General features: G+C 39.0%; 1 protein-coding gene across 1 annotated transcript in view; it reads right to left on the bottom strand.

Moving 5' to 3' along the window:
- Nucleotides 1-19510, bottom strand: part of SUN3 (Sad1 and UNC84 domain containing 3) — a 41036-nt gene extending 21526 nt beyond the window's left edge. The window contains exons 1-3 of the mRNA XM_032244254.1: nt 19224-19510; nt 16008-16069; nt 6704-6807 (exon numbers count right to left, since the gene is read on the bottom strand). Coding sequence (XP_032100145.1) covers nt 6704-6807; nt 16008-16069; nt 19224-19345 — 288 coding nt within the window. The 5' untranslated portion in view covers nt 19346-19510. The remainder of the gene's footprint in view (nt 1-6703; nt 6808-16007; nt 16070-19223) is intronic.
- Between the last annotated feature and the right edge of the window lie 616 nt (nt 19511-20126).

The following is a 20126-nucleotide window of genomic DNA, read 5'->3' as shown; positions in this document are numbered from 1 at the left end:
CCATCAAGGCAAGGGCCGTGTGCAGTAAGGGGTCCACCCCCATTAGGTCACCGAGGCTTGAAGGTGGGCCATGCGCAGTGAAGAGGGTGCAGTGTGCAATACTTCTATCTATGGTAAACTACTTCTAAGAAGATTTATAGGAGGACGCTTTAAGTCACACAGTAGTGGACAGAGCTGTCAAGGTTACCACCACCTTCTGGCAGCTTCCAATGAGTTCTATGGGAAGATGCTTTTTGAACAGCACAGTAGCAAGAGCTGATAAAGTTCACAGTCACCAAGGTGGATTGCCGTTCTGAGGGCAGCCTTCCACAAGAACTGGAGCAAGGTCCTACAACTCCTTTATCAGGAGGAGTGGCTCTTGCCCTAAGCCTGCCATACAGCGGGTATCTTTACGATACTGAACGCTGCCACCTGGGCCATGGATTCTTGTCCTGGTATAACTGTTTTTCCCTAAATCATGCTCTGCACTGTATCTGCTCTAGGCATTCCTCTGATTATAAACTAAGATATAATTATATATAGTTAGGGAAATATTCTTTAGGCACTCATACTATCAACTATTATATGATTATATATAGAGGATTATATAAAGGGATTCTTCAAGCCCTAATTCTATAAACTAATATGTGATTATATAAAGGATTATATAAAAGAAAACAGCTGAATAGTAACACTATAAACTGAGATATTCTTCAAGCCCTAACTGTGCCAGTATTCTGCTTAGGTCTCTTTCCTCGGTGCCCATATTGGGGGGTTACCCACATTCCAGCAGCAGTTTCCAGAATATTCTGTGCTACCCACATCCTCTCCCTGCCGGGCTGGGAAGCAGACACCTCTGTGTTTAAGGATCACTTTCTTGCAGCAACAAAGCTCACACTTCAGGTGCCCAACAGGGAACTAGAAGGGACCCTATGAGTTTCCTGGGGCTCTTGTCACAAGTGATCACAAACATGGTGGCTTGAAACAATGGAAATGTATTCTGTCACTGTTCTGGAGGCTGGAAATGTGAGGTCAATGTGTCCACATGGCTACACTCCACTGAAAGTCCTCAGGGAGAGTCTGTTCTTGCCTTTTCTAACTTCCAGTGGCTCTGGGTGTTCCTAGGCTTGTGGCTGTGTCACTCCAATCTCTGCCTCTGCCTTTTCATGGCCTCCTCTGCTCCTCTCTGTGTGTCTCTCCTCCGTAAGTCTTCTAAAGAGACCCCTGTCGTTGTATTTAGGACCCATCTATGTAATCTAGGACAATTTCATCTCAAGAACCATCTGCAAAGACCCTTCTCCCAAGTAAAGGTCACAATCGCAGGTTCTGGGGGTCAGAAGGTAGACATATCTTTTTGGGGATCACCTTTCAACCTCTTACAGTGACCATCAATGTGTTATCTGGGAAATAGTACCCCATCTTTCCTCAGTAATTAATCTTCTTTCCTGTTTCAAAGACTGGCTTATCAGTTTGCTTTGCCCAAAATAGTTCAACACACTATAAATGTGTTGTGTCTTGTGTGATGCTGTTGTGTCATGTATGATAATGGTGTCAAAATGGAATGTAGTGTGGCACACAGGAAAAATACTGCCTTGCTTTTTTCTGAACAATTACATTTCTTATATGCTCTCATCAACATTTATATTTTGACAAAGGATGTGAGTTTGGAAGCTTATCATTGGTAGAGATTCTCACTTCCAGCTTTTCACATTCTGTTTGAGCAAGTTCCCTGTCAGTAGGAGCAGTGTTTTCAATTTGTTTCTTTTTTTCTGTTTTAACCTTAAAATAACGTATAGAAAATACTGCTCAATTAATTTGCTGATAAATGAACTGGAAGGTTCCTTGAGAAATAAATTTTTTCACAATTTTAAGAACATTTTTATTTTGCCTTATTCCCAAAAGCATTTCAGGTGAGTTCCCCTATAGGAACATATATAGTATAAGAACGTGTAGGAGAAAACAGTAAGTGAGGAAGTGAAAGTGAAGAGAAAATAAATATTGGAAAAACAAGATAACACAAGATGGATGAGGTTGTAACTTACTTGTGCCTGAAATTCTTGAAAGTTATTAGCTGTGGGCTATAAATTTGTTTTAGAGGATCACAGAAACCACACAGGGTCTGGCGGAGGGGCAGGCCAATGACCAAAATTTACCACATCCGTAATGTGGAAAAAGAAAATCAAAAGTGTTCTAGAGGCTGCTTCATGTATAGTTATTACCTTTCTGCAACATTCCTGGCAATGAGATGGAGGTTCAGTGTCCTAGGAACCTTTTTCCTGAAAGATTCCTCCCTGTAGGCTGTTGGCCTCATAACAAAGCCTACATCAGGCAAAGACTCATTAGATGTGAAAATGTCCAGAGCACTTGTTAAGAGGACACAGCCTCCAGGGATATTGTTTTCAGCAACAAAGCCCCTGTGCCCATCCTAACCATGGATTAAGGTAAGTTCTGTCTGCATATGTTGTCAATTCACAGCCTCCTGTTATATGAAGGCATTAGGTAGAGGCTGGCAAAGAAATAGCTATGGGCTTTTTTTTTTTTTTTTTTTTTCCAAATAATGTTGACTGAGACCCAAATCTTTATGCCTTGGAACATAGCTCTAGTGATTTGAACCAGGATAAATTCAATGACGTGTTAGCAAATTTCTTACACGGCCATTAAAATTTTTTTTTCTCAATGAAGTCCCATAAGACATCTAATATTAAACCATATAACTTTGAGGTGAATCCTACAAACTATAGTGATTGAAGACTGTGCCCTGGGTAAATAGCTAAGCTTTCTGTTTAATATCAGTTTTAAGATAGAAACCTATTAAATATTGGAGTAAGTAATTTGAAGTCACTGTTCTTGAACTCACCACTATGATTGCTTTGGCTTGAATATCTATGTCTCTTCCAAAATTCATGTTGAAACTTAATCCCCATTGTGGTGGTATTAAGAGGTAGGGTCTTTGGGGGACGGATCAAGTCATGAAGGCACCACTCACGTGAAGAGAATTAGAATTAGCGCCTTAATAAAAAGCTCGAAGGAACTACTTTAGGCCCCTTCTGCCCTTCCACCTTCTGCCACCTGAAGACACAAGAACGCCCTCATTAAACAAGAATGCTCATGCGTTGATCTCGGATTTCCCAGCCTCCAGAACTGTGAGAAACACATTTCTGTTCTTTATAAGCTACCCAGTCTATGGCATTTTGTTATAGCAGCACAAATGCAGTAAGACTGTGCTGGTGACACCCTTTGAAAGTGGCAAGTGACAATACAGTTTTGTTCTCAGTATAGTAGTCAGCAAAGTCTTCGTCTGAATGGCAGGCCCATTCTCAACAAAATCTGGGTCCTCAGAGAGGACCATTTCAACTTTGGAATATGCAGTGGTGTGACCACAGGCTGCTTTCCTTCATTGTGCTGATCCAGCTTCCTAATCTATAAATTTAGTAATACTCTTACTGAAAGGTCATTTTGAGGATAATGTGTAATATATATTTAGTGTTCTTAGGATCCCTTCTGATGCATGATCATTACCATTATCCTGTTCTCCATGGTGGAATATGGGGAGATAGATCCAGCGGTTTGAAAAGCAGTAGCAAATCATTAGGATTCAATTTGAAAACAAGGTCACCTAAAAATCGTGAATATTCTTTACATATTTTTTTAAGAGTTTATCCTAAGTAAGTAATCAAGGATAGGCAAATTGATTTAGCTGTAGGATGTTTATATTTATAATATTTAAAAAATTAGAGACAATCTAATTATTTAGAAATGAGTATTCATTGAAAATAGTATTCATTGGAATATTTTATCTTCCATTAATTGCAATGATAAGATATCTAAAGGAAACAGAACATATTTAAAATCTATTACTGGCCAAGTGCAGTGTTTCACACCAGTAATCGCTTGAGCTCAGCAGATTGAGACCAGCCTGGGCAACATGGCAAAACCCTGTCTCTACCAAAAATACAAAAATTAGCCAGGCATGGTGGCACATGCCTGTAGTCCAAGCTACCTGGGAGACTGAAGTGGGAGGATCACTTGAGCCATGGAGGCAGAGGTTGCAGTGAGCCAAGATTGTCTGAGTGACAGAGGGAGACCCTGTCTCAAAAAAAAAATCTATTACTAAATAAATAAAAACATGTCACAAAACAGTGTCTACTTCATGTAGTTTGGGATTTATAAAGAGCTCACATAGAAATAAGTTACAATCAGTCTTCAGTAGTTTCTGACAGAGCTCTTGTCTGTGTGAAAACCAGGTTAACACTGGTCAAAAATTAAATAGTCATTGCTCTAGCTCAACCTCAACCTCAATCTCACGAAAAGTACTGTCCTTAGAAACACAGCCGTAGAAATTTTATATTTAGAGACGGAGAGTCTTTCTATCTCGCCCAGGCTATAGTGTACTGGCACGAGCAGCCTGGCAGCATGGCTGACTGCAGCCTCAACCTCCCAGGCTCAAGTGATCCTGCCACCTCAGCCTTCAGAGTAGCTGGGAGCATAGGCATGTGCCACTAGGTCCGACTAATTTTTTGTTGTTTGGGTTGGTCTTGAACTCCTGGAGTCAAGCCATCTGCCCACCTCAGCCTCCCAAAGTGCTGGGATTATAGCAATGAGCCACCTCATTGGGCTGACTAGACATTTTTAAAGAGTTGAGTTTGCTGTTGAGTATGCTAGTTAGTCTAAAATTGAAGGTAGAAGGGAAGGATGGTTTTTAAAAATGTGTTTAGTCTCAGATCATTTGTTTATTTGTTAGTGTATATAACTATTAAGCCTCCATTTACCTGGGGACCTTTTCAGGCTCTAGACAAGCTCCTTGATCTTTACATTTTAGTTAAAAGGGGAGAAAGCAGGAAGAAAGCTGGTAAAGACATCAATGAGTGTCTAAGATAAAGCAAGGGTAAAACTAGGATGCACCTCCACCTGGATATTGTCACAGGTAGTTTGGGTGGTCACAGAAGCCTGTCTGAGAAGGAGACATCCAAGCTAGCTGGAATTCAGGAAGAAACCATCTTGCAAAGATCTGCAGCAGAAGACTGTGGGCAAAGGGGCCACCCAATATTCAGGCCCTAACAGAACCTGCCAGATAAACTCATGGGTGTATTAGCCAGCGTTCTCTAAAGAAACGGAACCAAGCCAATGTATATAGATAGGTCAATATGTCTGTCCCATCTTCCCACAGAGCAGCAGTAACCTGGTCATAGCTCCTGCTAAAACCGCCTTTGCAAAAACAATAATGGAGGAAATTATGACAGTGAAAGAGACCAGACCTAACCGAGTCCATCTTGCTTCTAACATATAAGCTGTCCTTGTTCATTTCTGGGAAGAGGTCAAACTAACTTTGGGAAGGAATCCAGTTCATGGTTTGACTATGAAATAAAATGGACAATAGCCCTTTCCCGAAAAGATCTCCTTCATGCTTGGGGACCAGTCTGCCTTTTTAGGACTAGCAAATTAGCTACAAGATTAGAAATTAGTGTTTAGGGGTCATGCAGCCTCTGGCTCCAAGAGTCTAAACCTCCTCAAATTGTTCCTGGAGATAAAATCACTATTGTAAAACCTGAGAGCAGTGCTTGAGATATTTTGCAGACCCTGAACTGGATGGATCAACTGACACCCCAGACCCGGTAATCTGGCTCAACCAATTCTGCCATCACACCCAGGAACAGAAGACAGCAAGAAAAACCTCACTTCGACCCTCTATGATTTCATCTCCAAACTGACCAGTCAGCATTTCTCACTTCCCAAGCCCCTACCTGCCAAATTAGCTTTTAAAACTCTGATTCTCAAACGCTCGGGGAGACTAATTTGAGTAATAATAAAACTCCAGTCCTGCACAGTTGGCTGTGTGTGAATTATTCCTTCTCCATTGCAACGCCCCTGTCTTGATGAATTGGCTCTGCCAAGACAGCGGGCAAGGTGAATCTGGTGTGTGGTTGCACTGCCACCCTCCTCCCTCCAGTCTTCTGAGTTTCTGAGCATAGAATGGACAAGGCTTATACTGGAATGCTGGGGGTGGGGTGGATCAGAAAGAGGACATTCAATGACTGGCCTCAGTCTAAGCCCACTTAGCTCTAACTAGCTTCGGGACAAAGGGAAGTGCCTCACTCCTGTTCAGTGTCAGGCAGAAGTTGATGATAAAAATTTATTTGCCATTTTATTTGTGCTTGAGATTCTCTTGGGAAACTGTGGAGAATTTTCAGGACCTCATAGCTATGAAACTATTGTCTTATTCTGCTTTCTGCTGCTGTAACAGAACACCACAGCCTGGATATTTTATAAACAACAGAAGTTTGTTTGGCTCACAGTTCTGGAGGCTTGGAAATCTGAGAGCATGGGACTGGCATGTGGTGAGGGTCATTCTATGGCAAAAGGGTGAAAGGTCACATGAACACATGAGATAGAGAGAGAAATGGGGCCCAACTAGTCCTTTTGTTAGGAGCCCACTCTTCAGTTGACTATCCCACTGCAGTGATAACGGCATTAATTCAGAGCCCTCATGACTCAATCACTTTTTAAAGGTCCTACCTCTGAACAGTTATAATGGCAACTAAATTTCAACATGAGGTTTGGTGGTCACATTCAAACTATAGAAACTACTTAACAGAATTCCATTTCCTACATTAATTTTATTAGATATTCTCTCATGAAACAATGATAACATATTGAAAGTTGGATTAGCCTTGTAGCATATTAAACTTTAATGAATGATAGACAAAATGAATTAACAAAACATCACCTGATATTTATAAAGCCTTGAACCATATTCTGCAATTATGGTGTATAATTGTCTGGATTTCTGAGGATCCTCTGTTTCTTTAAGCCACTGATGACTTAGGAATCCTGTTAAAGAAAAGATAAACTCTGATTACAGAGTTTATCTGGAAACACAAAATATTTTACATGTATTCATAAGAATTTCCCTAAACATGAAGAATTACTGTTAAGAATATCAGATCCTTGGGTGACATCATGGAAAATGGTGGAATAGTACACACAAAGAATCAGGCCTCCATATAAACAATATATCCGGTAGGCCGGGTGCAGTAGCTCACGTCTGTAACCCCAGCACTTTGGGAGGCCAAGGCGGATGGATCACGAGGTCAAGAGATCGAGAACATCCTGGTCAACATGGTGAAGCCCCGTCTCTACTAAAAATACAAAAATTAGCTGGGCATGGTGGCGCATGCCCATAGTCTCAGCTACTCGGGAGACTGAGGCAGGAGGATTGCTTGAATCCAGGAGGCAGAAGTTGCAATGAGCCGAGATCGCACCATTGCACCCCAGCCTGGGTAACAAGAGCGAAACTCCATCTCAAAAACAAACAAACAAACAAAAAAACAATACAGCTGGTAAAGATGGACAGAATAAACATTTTTAGAACTCGGGAATCTAATCCAAAACCTACAGCAACCAGATAACTAAGGATAGGGGGGCTAGTTTCTAGTAACAGAGCATGTAGCATTTTTGTTTACCTGACTACCAACTTCCATTTCCCAACCTGGTGGTGGCAGCTATAGGGACAGCATTTCACATTCCTTCAATATAAACCTTGTTCTTAAAATACCATGGCGATGGTTTTTGATCCATCAAGTGGTTCCCTGAGAGCTGGCACAGAAGCTGACCTGTGTTTATTCCACCCCCATAGCTTTCTAGGAGTTGGCAATATCTGTTGAAAGGGTTCGAAGACACACTGCCCAAGGCCAACTGGGACAAAGGACAGTAGATGATGAAAGTGGCAGACAGACCCCAAAGTCCATGAATAAGGAGGCAGTCTCTTGCTGGAATAAGGGCTCAGAAAGACTGCTGTATCATGTACTAGAAAAGAGAGAATGTAATATTCATTTCTAGGACTGGATACACGTTTGTAAACGACCCTCAAGAAGATACCAGCTTGCACCTCTGGTGGATCTGTAGATTGTGTTTAAGCAGGACAGGCTAAGGCAGAGTTTTAGGTGGCCTGGCTTAGCCTTAAGAGTGTCCCAGCTTAGAGCCAAGCTGCAAAGACTGAAAGAGTAATCTCCCTGTCTCTGTTTCTGTCTGTCTGTCTGTCTCTCTCTCTCTGGATTCAGGAATTCAAGGAAATATGTGTTAAATCAGTGGCTAACCACTGAGATCATGCAATAGAAAATATACATTACAAGAAACACAGTCTTAAAAAATGGTTTGAAAATGTTACTAAACAAAGAAGTGATTGCAGCCTTCAACATGCAATAGCTGGCAAACCCTGGGGAAGAGGAAAACCTGATTTCTAGAGATATTACATTATAATATTAAAATGCTCAATTTGCAAAATTACATGGCATGGAATGAAACAGGAAAGTATGACCCATTCAAGAGGAGAAAATGACAGAAATCATACCTGAGGAATCTGACGTTGGAATTACGAGAGAAAGGGGCATAAAGAATATTTGAAGAAATAAACAAAACCAATGGGATACAGCAAAAGCAGTACTGAGGGAAGATTATAGCTATAAGTGCCTATACTGAAAAAGAGGGAAGCATCAAATAAATGACATAATTTAGATGCACCTTAAAGAACTAGAAAAGCAGGAGCAAACCAAACCCAAAATGAGTAGAAGAAAAGAAATAATAAAGATCAGAGCACAAATAAATAAAATTGAAATGAAGAAAACAATACAAAAGATCAATAGAAAAATAGTTTTTAGAAAAGTTAAACAAAATTGATAAACCTTTAGCCAGATTAAGAAAAAAAAAGAGAAGATACAAATGAAATTAGAAATAATAAAGGAGACATTAAAACTGATACTGCACAAATTTAAAGCATCATTAATAGCTACTATGAACAACTGTATGCCAATAAATTAGAAAATCTACAAGAAACGGACAAATTACTAGACACATACAATCTACCAAGATTGAACCAGGAAGAAATTCAAAACCTGAACAGACCAATAAATAGTAATGAGATTAAAGCCATAATAAAAAAAATTACCAGTAAAGGAAACCCCAGGATCCCATGGCTTCATTGCTGAATTCTACCACACATTTAAAGAAGAGCTAATACCAATCTCACCCAAACTATTCTGAAAAATAGAGAATGGAATACTTCTAAATTCATTCTATAAGACCAATATTACCCTGATACCAAAACCAGATAAAGACACATCAAAAAACAAAAATGAAAACTATAGGCCAATATCTCTGATAAATATTAATACAAAAACTCTTAATAAAATACTAGCAAACTGAATTCCACAGTACATTAGAAAGATTATTCTTCATGACCAAGTGAGATTTATCCCCAGGATGCAAGGATGGTTCAACATATGCAAATTAGCCATATGCAAATCAATCAACGTGATACATCATAGCAATAGAATGAAGGATAAAAACCATATAATGTTTTTTCAGTTGATACTGAAAAAGCATTTGGATAAAATTCAACATCTCTCCATGACAAAAATCCTCAAAAAATTGGGTATGGAAGGAACATACCTCAACTTAATAAAAGCCATGTGTGACAGAGAGATCCACAGCTAATATAACACTGAATGGGAACAAACTGAAAGCCTTTCCTCAAAGATCTGGAACATGACAAGGATGCTTACTTTCACCACCGCTATGCAACATAGTACTGGAAGTCCTTGTTAGAGCAACAAGGGAAGAGAAAGAAATAAAGGGCATCCAAATTGCAATGAAAGAAGTTAAATTATCCTTGCTTGCTGATGATATGATCTTATATTAGGAAAAAACCTAAATACTCCACAAAAAACCTATTAGAACTGACAAATTCAGTAGTGTTGCAGGACATAAAGTCAATGGACTAAAAATCAGTGGCATTTCTATATACCAACAGTGAACACTCTGAAAAATCAATAAAGTAATCTCATTTACAGTAGCTGCAAATAAAATTAAATACTTAGGAATTAACCAAAGAAGTGAAAGATCTCTACAATGAAAACTGTAAAACATTGATGAAAGAAATTAAAGAGGACACAAAAAATAAATAGTTCATGTTCATAAATTAGAAGATCAATGTTGCTAAATGTCCATACTACTTGAAGTAATCTGCATATTTAATGCAATCCCTATCAAAATACCAATGACATTCTTCACAGAAATAGAAAAAAAAAACAAAACCCTAACATTTAAATGCAACCACACAAGACCCAAAATAGTCAAAGCTATTCTTAGCAAAAAGAAAATTGGAGGAATCACATTACCTGACTTCAAATTATACTACAGAGCTTAGCAACCAAAACAGCATGGTACTGGCATAAAAAAAGAGAGAGAAAGGCCAATGGAACAGAATGAGAACCCCTGTAGATAACTGATTTTCGACAAATGTGCCAAGAACATACACTGGGGAAAACATCGTCTCTTCAATAGATGGTGCTGGGAAAACTAGATATTTATATGCAGAAGAATGAAGCTAGACCCCCGGATTAAAGGCTAAAATCTAAGACTTTAGACTATGAAACAACTGTAAGAAAACATTAGGGGAAAATCTCCAGGTAATTGATCTAGGCAAAAATTTCTTGAACAGTATCCCACAAGCACAGGCGACAAAAGCAAAAACCGACAAATGGGATCACAGTTAAAAAGGTTCTGCACAGCAAGGGATACAATTAACAAAGTGAAGAGATAACTCACAGAATGGGAGAAAATATTTATAAATTACCCATCTGACAAGGGATTAATAAGAATATGTAAGGAGCTCAAATAACTCTATAGCAAAAAAAAAACTTATTAATCTGATCAAAAACATAGGCCAAAGATTCAAATAAACATCTCTCAAAAAAAGGCACACAAATGGCAAACAGGTTTATGAAAATGTGCCTGTTTCATTGATTGTCAGAGAAATGAAAATCAAAATTAAAATGAGATGTCATCTCACCCCAGTTAAAATGGTTTATATCCAAAAGACAGGCAATAACAAATGCTGGAGAGGATGTGGAGAAAAGAGAACCCTCATACACTGTTGGTGGAAATGTAAATTAGTACAACCACTATGAAAAATAGTTTGGAGAATCTTCAAAAAATGATTATCAGAGCTAACATGATCCAGCAGTCCCACTATTGGGCATACCAAAAATAAAGGAAATCAGTATATCAAAGAGATATCTGCACTCCCGTTTGTTGCAGCATTGTTCACAATAGCCAAGAGCTGGAAGCAACCTAAGTGTCCATCAACAGATGAATGGATAAAGAAAATGTACATATATGCAATGGTGTACTCTTCAGCCGTATAAAAGAATGAGATAATGTCATTTGCAACAACACGAATGGACTTGGAGATCATTATGTTCAGTGAAATAACTCGTGCACAGAAAGACAAATATCACATGCTCTCGCTTATTTGTGGGAGCTAAAAATTAAGACAGTTGAACTCATGAACATAGAGAGTAGAATGATGATTACCAGAAACTGCAGAGGGTAGTGTAGAAGAGGGAGGAGGTGAGGATGGTTAACAGGTACAAAAAATAGAAAGGATAAATAAGACCTACTGTTTGAGAGCACAATGGGTGACTACGGTAAAAAATTACGTAATTGTACATTTAAAAATAACTAAAAGATTGTAATTGGATTGTTTGTAACACAAAGGATAAATGTTTGAGGGGATGGATTCCCCATTCTTCATGATATGATTATTTCTCATTGCATGCCTATATCAAAACATCTCATGTACCCCATAAGTATATATATTTACTGTGTACTCACAAGAAATCAAAAATTTTTAAATTTTAAACAAGGAAAAGAATATTTAAAGAAATAATGGTGAGGGCCAGGTGTGGCGGCTCATGCTGTAATCTCAGCACTTTGGGACGCCAAGGCAGGTGGATCACTTGAAGTCAGGTGTTTGAGACCAGCCTGACCAACATGATGAAACCCTGTCCCTACTAAAAAATACAAAAATTAGCCACACATGGTGGCGGGTGCCTGTAATCTCAGGCAGTAGGGAGGCTGAGGCAGGAGAATGGCTAGAACCCAGGAGAGGGAGGTTGCATTGAGCCAAGATCATGCCATTGCACTCCAGCCTGGGTGACAGAGCAAGACTCTGTCTCAAAAAAATAAAAATAAAAAAGGCTGAAAAAGTTCCATTTGATAAAAAGCCATGAATCTATACATCCAAGAAGCTCAACAAACTCCTAGTAAAACAAACTTAAAAAGACCCATGCTGAAACCTGTTATAATCAAACCATTGAAAGATAAAAACGCAGAGAGAATCTTGAAAGCAGGAAGAGAGCAATGCCTTGTCATATATAAGGAAACCTCCACTGGATTATCACCTGATTTTTTTCTTCAGAAACCATGGAGGCCAGAAGACAGTGGGATGACATATTTAAAGTGCTGAAATAAAAAAATATTCTATATATGACAAAACTATTCTTCCAGCTGAGGAAAAAATTAAGATATTTTAAGATAAAGAAAAGCTCATGGTGTCTTTGCCACTAGACCAGCCCTTCAGGCAATGCTAAAGGGATTCCTTCAGGCAGCAGTGAAAGGACATTAGAGAGTAACTCAATGCCACATGAAGCAATCAAAATCTCCAGTAAATGTAACAGAGAAGTAAATATGAAATCAGTATTATTGTTTTGGGTTTGTAACTCCTTTTTTATTTCCCACATAATTTAAAAGAGAAATTTATAAAGCATAATTACAAATCTATGTTTGCAGGAACCCAATGTATAAAGATGTAATTTTTGACAACATAAAGAGGAGTCAATCCCAGTGAATGGAGGTCATAAGGAGGAAAAAAACAAACAAACAAAAAAAGAGGAGCAGACCTAAATAGGAGCAGAGTATTTGTATTCTATTAAAGTGAATTTGGTATAAATTTAAACTATATTGTTATAAATGTAAGGTGTTTGTTGAAATACCCATGGTAACCACTAAGAAAATACCTAAAAAACAAGTACAAAATGAAACAGAACAAAATCAAAACAGTACACTACAACAAAGCCGTTAAACACAAAAGAAGGCAGTAAAAAAGGAAGAACAAAAAAGGAATAAGATATAGATTTTCTAAAAAATAGAAAAGTGGCAGAAGTAAGTCATTCCTTATTAGTAATTAATGTAAATAAAAATGGATTAAACTTTCCAATCAAAAGGCAGAGGCTGGCAGAATGCATTTAAAAACATGATTCAACTATATGCTACTTACAAGGGATTTACTTTAGAATCAAAACTAAAAATTATGAAACGTGGCTGAAAAAAATTAAAGAAGATCTAAATAAAGGGAAGGACAACTTATGTTCATGAATTGGGAGATTTACTATTGCTAAGTTGGCAAAACTACCTACAGTTCTCCACAGATTCAAAGTAATCTTTTTCAAAATCCCAACAGTGTGATACTGGATAATGACAGACATATAGACCAATGGGTTAGACTATCCAGAAATAAACCTATTTAACTATAGCAAATTCGGTTTTTGGAAAGGGAGACAAGACAGTCAAAGATTCCTATAGGGAAAGAATAATATTTTCAGCAAATGGTCCTGGGACGATAGGCTATCCACACACCAAAAAATGAAGTTGGATCCCTTGCATCATACCCAAAACTGAACTCAAAATCGGTCAATTACCTAAATATTATAAGAACTAAAACCACAAAACTCTTTATTAAAGGGGATAAATCTTCGTAACTTAAGATTTGGCAATGGAATCTTCTATATGACACTCTCAAGATTATAAGCCTTTGTGTATGAAAGCACATTATAAAGAAAGTGTAAAAACAACCTAGAATGAAAGAAATGATTTCAAGGGATATATCTGAGAAGGGTTTAGTATCTAGAATATATAAAAAACTCTTCCAAGTCAACAATGAAAGGACAAACCTAATCAAAAATGAGCAAAAGACTTTAATAGACATTTCTCCAAGGAACACATACAAATGGTCAATATGCACATAAAAAGATGCTTGACATCATTAGTCCTTAGAGAAATCAAATTATGGTGAAACATGACTTTTCATCCACCATGATGGCTATAATAACAAAAAGGAAAAAAAATGGTGTAGAAATTGAACTTCTTGTTTTAATCCATTTGTGTTGCTCTAAAGGAATATCTGAGGTTGGGCAATTTATAAAGAAAAGAGGCTTATATGGCTCACAGTTCTACAGGCTGTACCAGAGGCATGGCACCAGCATCTGCAGCTGGTGAGGGCCTCTGGCTGCTTCCACTCATAGTGAAAGGCAAAGAGGAGTCAACATGTGCAGAGATCACATGATGAGAGAGGGAGCAAGAGAGAGTGTGAAGAGGTCAGGTTCTTTTTAACAATCAGCTCTTACAGGAACTAATAGAGGGACAACTCATTACCGTAAGGATGGAACCAAGTAATTAATGAGTAATCTGCCCTCATGACCCAAATGCCTTCCATTAGGCCCCCACCTGCAATATTGGGGGTCAAATTTCAATATGAGGCTTGGGGGGACAGATATCCAACTATAGCACTCCTTATACACTGCTTGTGGAAATATAAAATAGTGCAGCCATTGAGGAAAACAGTCTGGTGGTTCCTCCCTAGAAATTTCATTCCTAGGTATATACTTGAAAGAATTGAGAACATGTGTTCAAATAAGCACATGTATACACTTAGGCATAGCATCACTATTCACAATAGCCAAAAGATAAAAACACTCTAAATGCCCATGAATAGATAAATGGATAAATGAAATATGGTATATACATACAATGGAATATTGTTTAGCTACAAAAAGGAATGAAGAACTGACACATGCTAGAATATGGATGAACCTTAAAAACATTATGCTAAGTGAAAGAAGTCAGATAAGAAAGATCACATGCTATGTGATCTTTTTCATAACAGTAACTGGGTTGAAACCTTGATTTTAATGGGAGCTCCATGCTTTAAGTTGTCAATATACTAAAGAGCAATTTCAGTGTGCTGGGGGTTGTGGGGTGTGATATTGACCAGTAAGAAACTACAAACCAGCCAGGCATGGTGACTTACGCCTGTAATCCCAGCACTTTGGGAGGTTGTGGTGGGTGGATCACAAGATCAGGAGTTCAAGACCAGCCTGGCCAACATGGTGAAACTCAGTCTCTACTAAAAATACAAAAATTAGCCAGGTATGGTGGCAGGCACTTGTAATCCCAGCTACTTGGAAGGCTGAGGCAGAGAATTGCTTGAATTCAGGAGGCGGAGTTTGCAGTGAGCTGAGATCACGCCACTGCACTCCAGCCTGGGCAACAGAGTGAGACTCTGTCTCAAAAGAAAAAAAACCAACTACAAACTGCACATTCTGCAGTAATTTCTTTGGGACTGTGTGATGAGCAAGAGTCTCTGGTTGTCAAAACCTCCCAAGTGCAGTGGCCCAAATTTAGAAAACATAAAATGTATGATATGTTGCAATAAAAATATTGGAAATTCTTAACTTTAAAGCAACATCCAGGACTGTAAAATTTACAAAAAGAAAATCACAATTCCAAGAGAAAAAAGGTCCTTTCTTAATTTTCTATTAAAAAGCCAATATTACCTTTACAATCAGAAATTTACAAAAGAAAGAAAGAAAGAAAGAAAGAAAGAAAGAAAGAAAGAAAGAAAGATAGAAAGAAAGAAAAGAAAGAAAGAAAGAAAGAAAGAAAGAAAGAAAAAGCTTCAAGAGCCGGGCGCGGTGGCTCACGCCTGTAATCCCAGCACTTTGGGAGGCCGAGGCGGGTGGATCACGAGGTCAAGAGATCGAGACCATCCTGGTCAACACGGTGAAACCCCGTCCCTACTAAAAATACAAAAATTAGCTGGGCGTGGTGGTGCACGCCTGTAGTCCCAGCTACTCGGGAGGCTGAGGCAGGAGAATTGCTTGAACCCAGGAGACGGAGGTTGCGGTGAGCCGAGATCGCGCCATTGCACTCCAGCCTGGGTAACAAGAACGAAACTCCATCTCAAAAAAAAAAAAAAAAAAAAAAGAAAGAAAAAGCTTCAAGAATGTGCAGGTCACCTCCAGCATTTTCTGTGGCATTTATTTACAAATATGAGTCATTCTGTTGAACTGTCTCTCACCAGGCAGACATATTCTGTGAAATGGCTTTAAGGATCATTACTTATGAAGACTTACCTACAATAAGAAAAGTCAATGTAAACATTGTACTTAGAATAATCTTCCGTGATCGAGTTACCCTAAAAAAATAAAAACAATGATTAAAAAAAGAATTTAACAACATCATGAATTTTACTTGGACTTTAGCCACTACACCCAAGTTAGTAAACTTACTTGTTCTCATTCTTGCTTAATCTAGGTTGAGTCTATGAATTACTTTAATTTCCAATCCACTATTTTTTAAATTGAGAGAAGGTCATTTTCATGATGATACACACTCACCTGCATATATGTGTGGACATACATACAATCATACCTCTCACTTTCACATATGTAATGCCTATGCTAGCATATGTGTATATTCTTAAACTGCTTATAAGAAAAAAACAAAGACAGTATTCTAGAGGTCTCAAATGTAGAATTAACTAAGAAAAAAGGAAAAATCAGGCTCTAATTTTATGGAAATTCGGTATAAAGCTAAAGAACTATGACGATTAACAAATATCTGGTAAAATCCTTTGAAGTCATCATGACCTTTTTTCCTACTCTCTGTTGAAGTATAGTATGCTATGCAAATATGATTTGCACTCTTTTCTGTATAATTGTGCAGCCCAGTGATGCTTCACAGAATGAACACATCCATGAAACGCAGGACTGGAAATTGAGCATACTCAGTGCTGTGGACTGAATTGCACCCCACCCCACACTGCAACACACAGACACAAATTCATTTGTTGAAGCCCCATGCCCATTGCTACTGTATTTAGAGATAGGGGCTTTAATTGCTTTAATTGCTAATTAAGGTTAAAAGAGGTTGTGAGTGGGACTCTAAACTAGCAGGATTGTTAGAAGAGGTGGAAGAGAGACCAGAAATTTTTCTCTCTTTGTGTACTCAGAAGACAGGTTCCATGGGGACTCAGTGAGAAGGCAATCCAGGGAGAGAACCCTCACCAGAGACCAAATCAGCTGGAAACTTGGACTTTCCAGACGCCAAAACTGTGAAATTTCTGTTGTTTCAGCCACCCAGTCTGTGGTATTTTTTTATTGCAGCCTGAGCAGTTAAACACCCCAAGCCCATCAGAAGCCCATCTTGTGCCCTCATCAGATGCCACACCTTCCACCTCTGAAGGTACCCGATCTCCTGAGCTCTATCCCCATTAAGTAGATTTGTCTGGGTTTGAACCATCTATAAACGGACTCAAGTGGGTATGGGCTCTATCTGTCTGCCTCCTGTTCCCAGCCTCACAGTTGTGAGAGTCAACTGTGCTGTTGTATATAGTTGTGGTTCATTCATCCTTATGACTGTATAGTATTCCATTGTGTGAATATACCATGTGGGTATCCATCCTAGCATTGGTGGGTGTTTGGAGCTATGATAAATAATGCTGTTATAAAGATTATTACAAGCAATGCAGCTATGAACATTCTCATACACGGTTTCTGATGAAGACAAGTATGTATTTCATTTAAGTATATTCCCAAGAGAGGAATTGCTGGGTCATAGGATTTATTCATAATCCATTGGAGTAGATTCTGCTAAAGAGTTTTACAAAGTGGTTATAAGGATAAACTTTTCACATCCAACCTTTTAAAAAACCCTGAAGTGTGGACGGAGAGGGAAGCTAAAATGATCACATTAAGCTAAGGTGAAGGCTGTAAACTTCTGGATAAAGTATGACAAGTTGGCAAACTAAAAATTTTTACCTAAAACGTAAGAAAAATCACATTAACATGGACCATCCATTAATGGCATTCACTAGAGTGGGTCACTCAATTCCCCCAGCACAGAATTTTTAAGTAGCTTATCTCCCCTACGTAAAGTAGTCATGCCTGTTAGCTATCCAGGAGTGTGCGACAGTGTGGAAAGCAACTAAGAAGAGAATTTTCTTAACTCTCTTCTCTTCAGGGAAGTGTATTCTTGAGCCTCTTCCTTTTAAATGTTATTGGACCTGTGGAGAGTGGTAGGGGGTCCACTGAATAAAAAAGTTATTCATAGGTCACTGGGTGCCATGGCTCAGGCCTATAATCCCAGCACTTTGGGAGGCTGAGGAGGGCGGATCATGAGGTCTGGAGATCAAGACCATCCTGGCCAACATGGTGAAACCGCATCTCTACTAAAAATACAAAAATTAGCTGGGTGTGGTGGCGTGCGCCTGTAATCGCAGCTACTCAGGAGGCTGAGGCAGGAGAATCGGCTGGACCTCGGAGGTGGAGATTGCAGTAAGCCGGGATTGTGCCATTGCACTCCAACCTGGTGACAGAGCAAGAGTCTGTCTCAAAAAAAAAAAAAAAAAAAAAAAAAAAAAGTGGTTATTCAAGGTAAATTGTGGCTTACAGGAGCTCTCCTGATGGGCTGAATTAAATGACAATTATCACATTACCGTATTTACCAAAGATTAATTCCATTTTTTTTCTGTTAGAAAACTGGCTGCCAGACTCTGCAATGCAAAACTCCTGTGCCTTTGCCCAGCCAGTGGGATTCTGCCATTTGGGGCAAGCACATTTTGTTATTTCTGTGATTTTGAAATGCTGCCCTCCTTGTACAATAAATTTGTAGTATTCCTTTTATTTTTATTGACAATTTTGTTTCTGTGCAAGTGTTTCCTTGTTACCAATGGAAAAGTTATTTCATTACTTGCAGTTTTTGTTTTCTGAGAAGGCAGCACATGGACAGGGGATTTTTAAATAAGTTTGGGGTCTTTGGATTCCCTGCTGTCTCCTTACAGATGATCCCCACATATGTTCCCACTAGAGGCAACAGGGTGATTCATTCAAAATGTGCATCCCCTACCAGAGTCGTTAGTCAATTATCACCCAAGAATGTAATAAATGCCACTCTGTGTCCAGAATCCTGAGCCCGCCTCTAAACTCTGCATATCACCAAGATTATACAAGCTAGCCCAATGAAAAAAAAAAAAAAAGTGAATTATCTGGAAGTTTTTAAGTTTCTGTTGCTGTGGCTTATTCTTTGAAACAGGGTGGCTCTCCTTTCTTAATCCTTGTCCCCAGTCTGCTGTTGTTAATCCAGATACATTGACATAGAAGTATTGTGATCACGCCTAAGTACTGTGATCAAGAAAAACGTTCAAAGGAAATTGTTTGGAAATGATTTTCTCTATAAAGGGGGAAAACACTGTCTGTCAGGTAACAGATAACAGGTGAACAGGGCACAAGTGACGGAGGTAACACATTAAACCTACAGTCTCAGCACACCACTTTGCTATGTTTACCTACCCATTTGCATCAGGGTTTTCGTGCTCTGATAGCAAAGCATCACCACTGGCGCTACCGCTGGCTTCTTCAGAGCAATCTCTGAAAAATATGGCAGCCATTCTCGCCTTCATTTTTCCACTCATGATCCCTCACCAAAGAACAAACAGCTGGTAGGATGAAGAACATTCATCCTCTTTCCTATTTTATGAAAAACATGAACTATACATACAGTTTTGTAATTTGTTTTGTTTAATGTCTTCTTCCTCTATGGGTGTTTCTTCTTGAAGAGGGAATTTTGAAAAGCTTCTGAGTCTTCTGTTGCATCATCCTCTGTGACACCACATAATGCAGATGGCCACCATGCCCAGCTAGGGCATGGACACACATCCTCCTGTCTTCTTCAAGGGCCTAATTGTACCATATGTCAAATCCACTGAATAATACAAAGGCACCCCGTGTACGTACTGCTTTTCTATAGCAAATCTGGATGTTTTGCTTTGCTATATTTACTTCAGTGCTTTCCTTCCTTCCTTCCTTCCTTCCTTCCTTCCTTCCTTCCTTCCTTCCTTCCTTTCTTCCTTCCTTCCTCCCTCCCTCTCTCCCTCTCTCTCTCTGTCTTTCTCTTTCTTTCTTTCTCTCGCTCTCTCTTTCTTAGATGGAGTTTCACTCTTGTTGTACAGGCTGGAGTGCAATGGCGCGATCTTGGCTCACTGCAACCTCTGCCTCCCAGGTTCAAGCGATTCTCCTGCCTCAAGCCTCCCAAGTAGTTGGGATTACAGGTATGTGCCACCACACCTGGCTAATTTTGTATTTTTAGTAGAGTCAGGGTTTCTCCATGTTGGTCAGGCTGGTCTTGAACTCCCAACCTCAGGTGATCTGCCTGTCTCAGCCTCACAAAATGCTGGGATTACAGGCATGAGAGCC

This window comes from Sapajus apella, unplaced genomic scaffold, assembly GCF_009761245.1.
Source record: "Sapajus apella isolate SASKATOON/1434 unplaced genomic scaffold, GSC_monkey_1.0 scaffold54, whole genome shotgun sequence".
NCBI lineage: Eukaryota > Metazoa > Chordata > Mammalia > Primates > Cebidae > Sapajus > Sapajus apella.
This window is presented reverse-complemented; position numbering and strand designations above follow the sequence as displayed.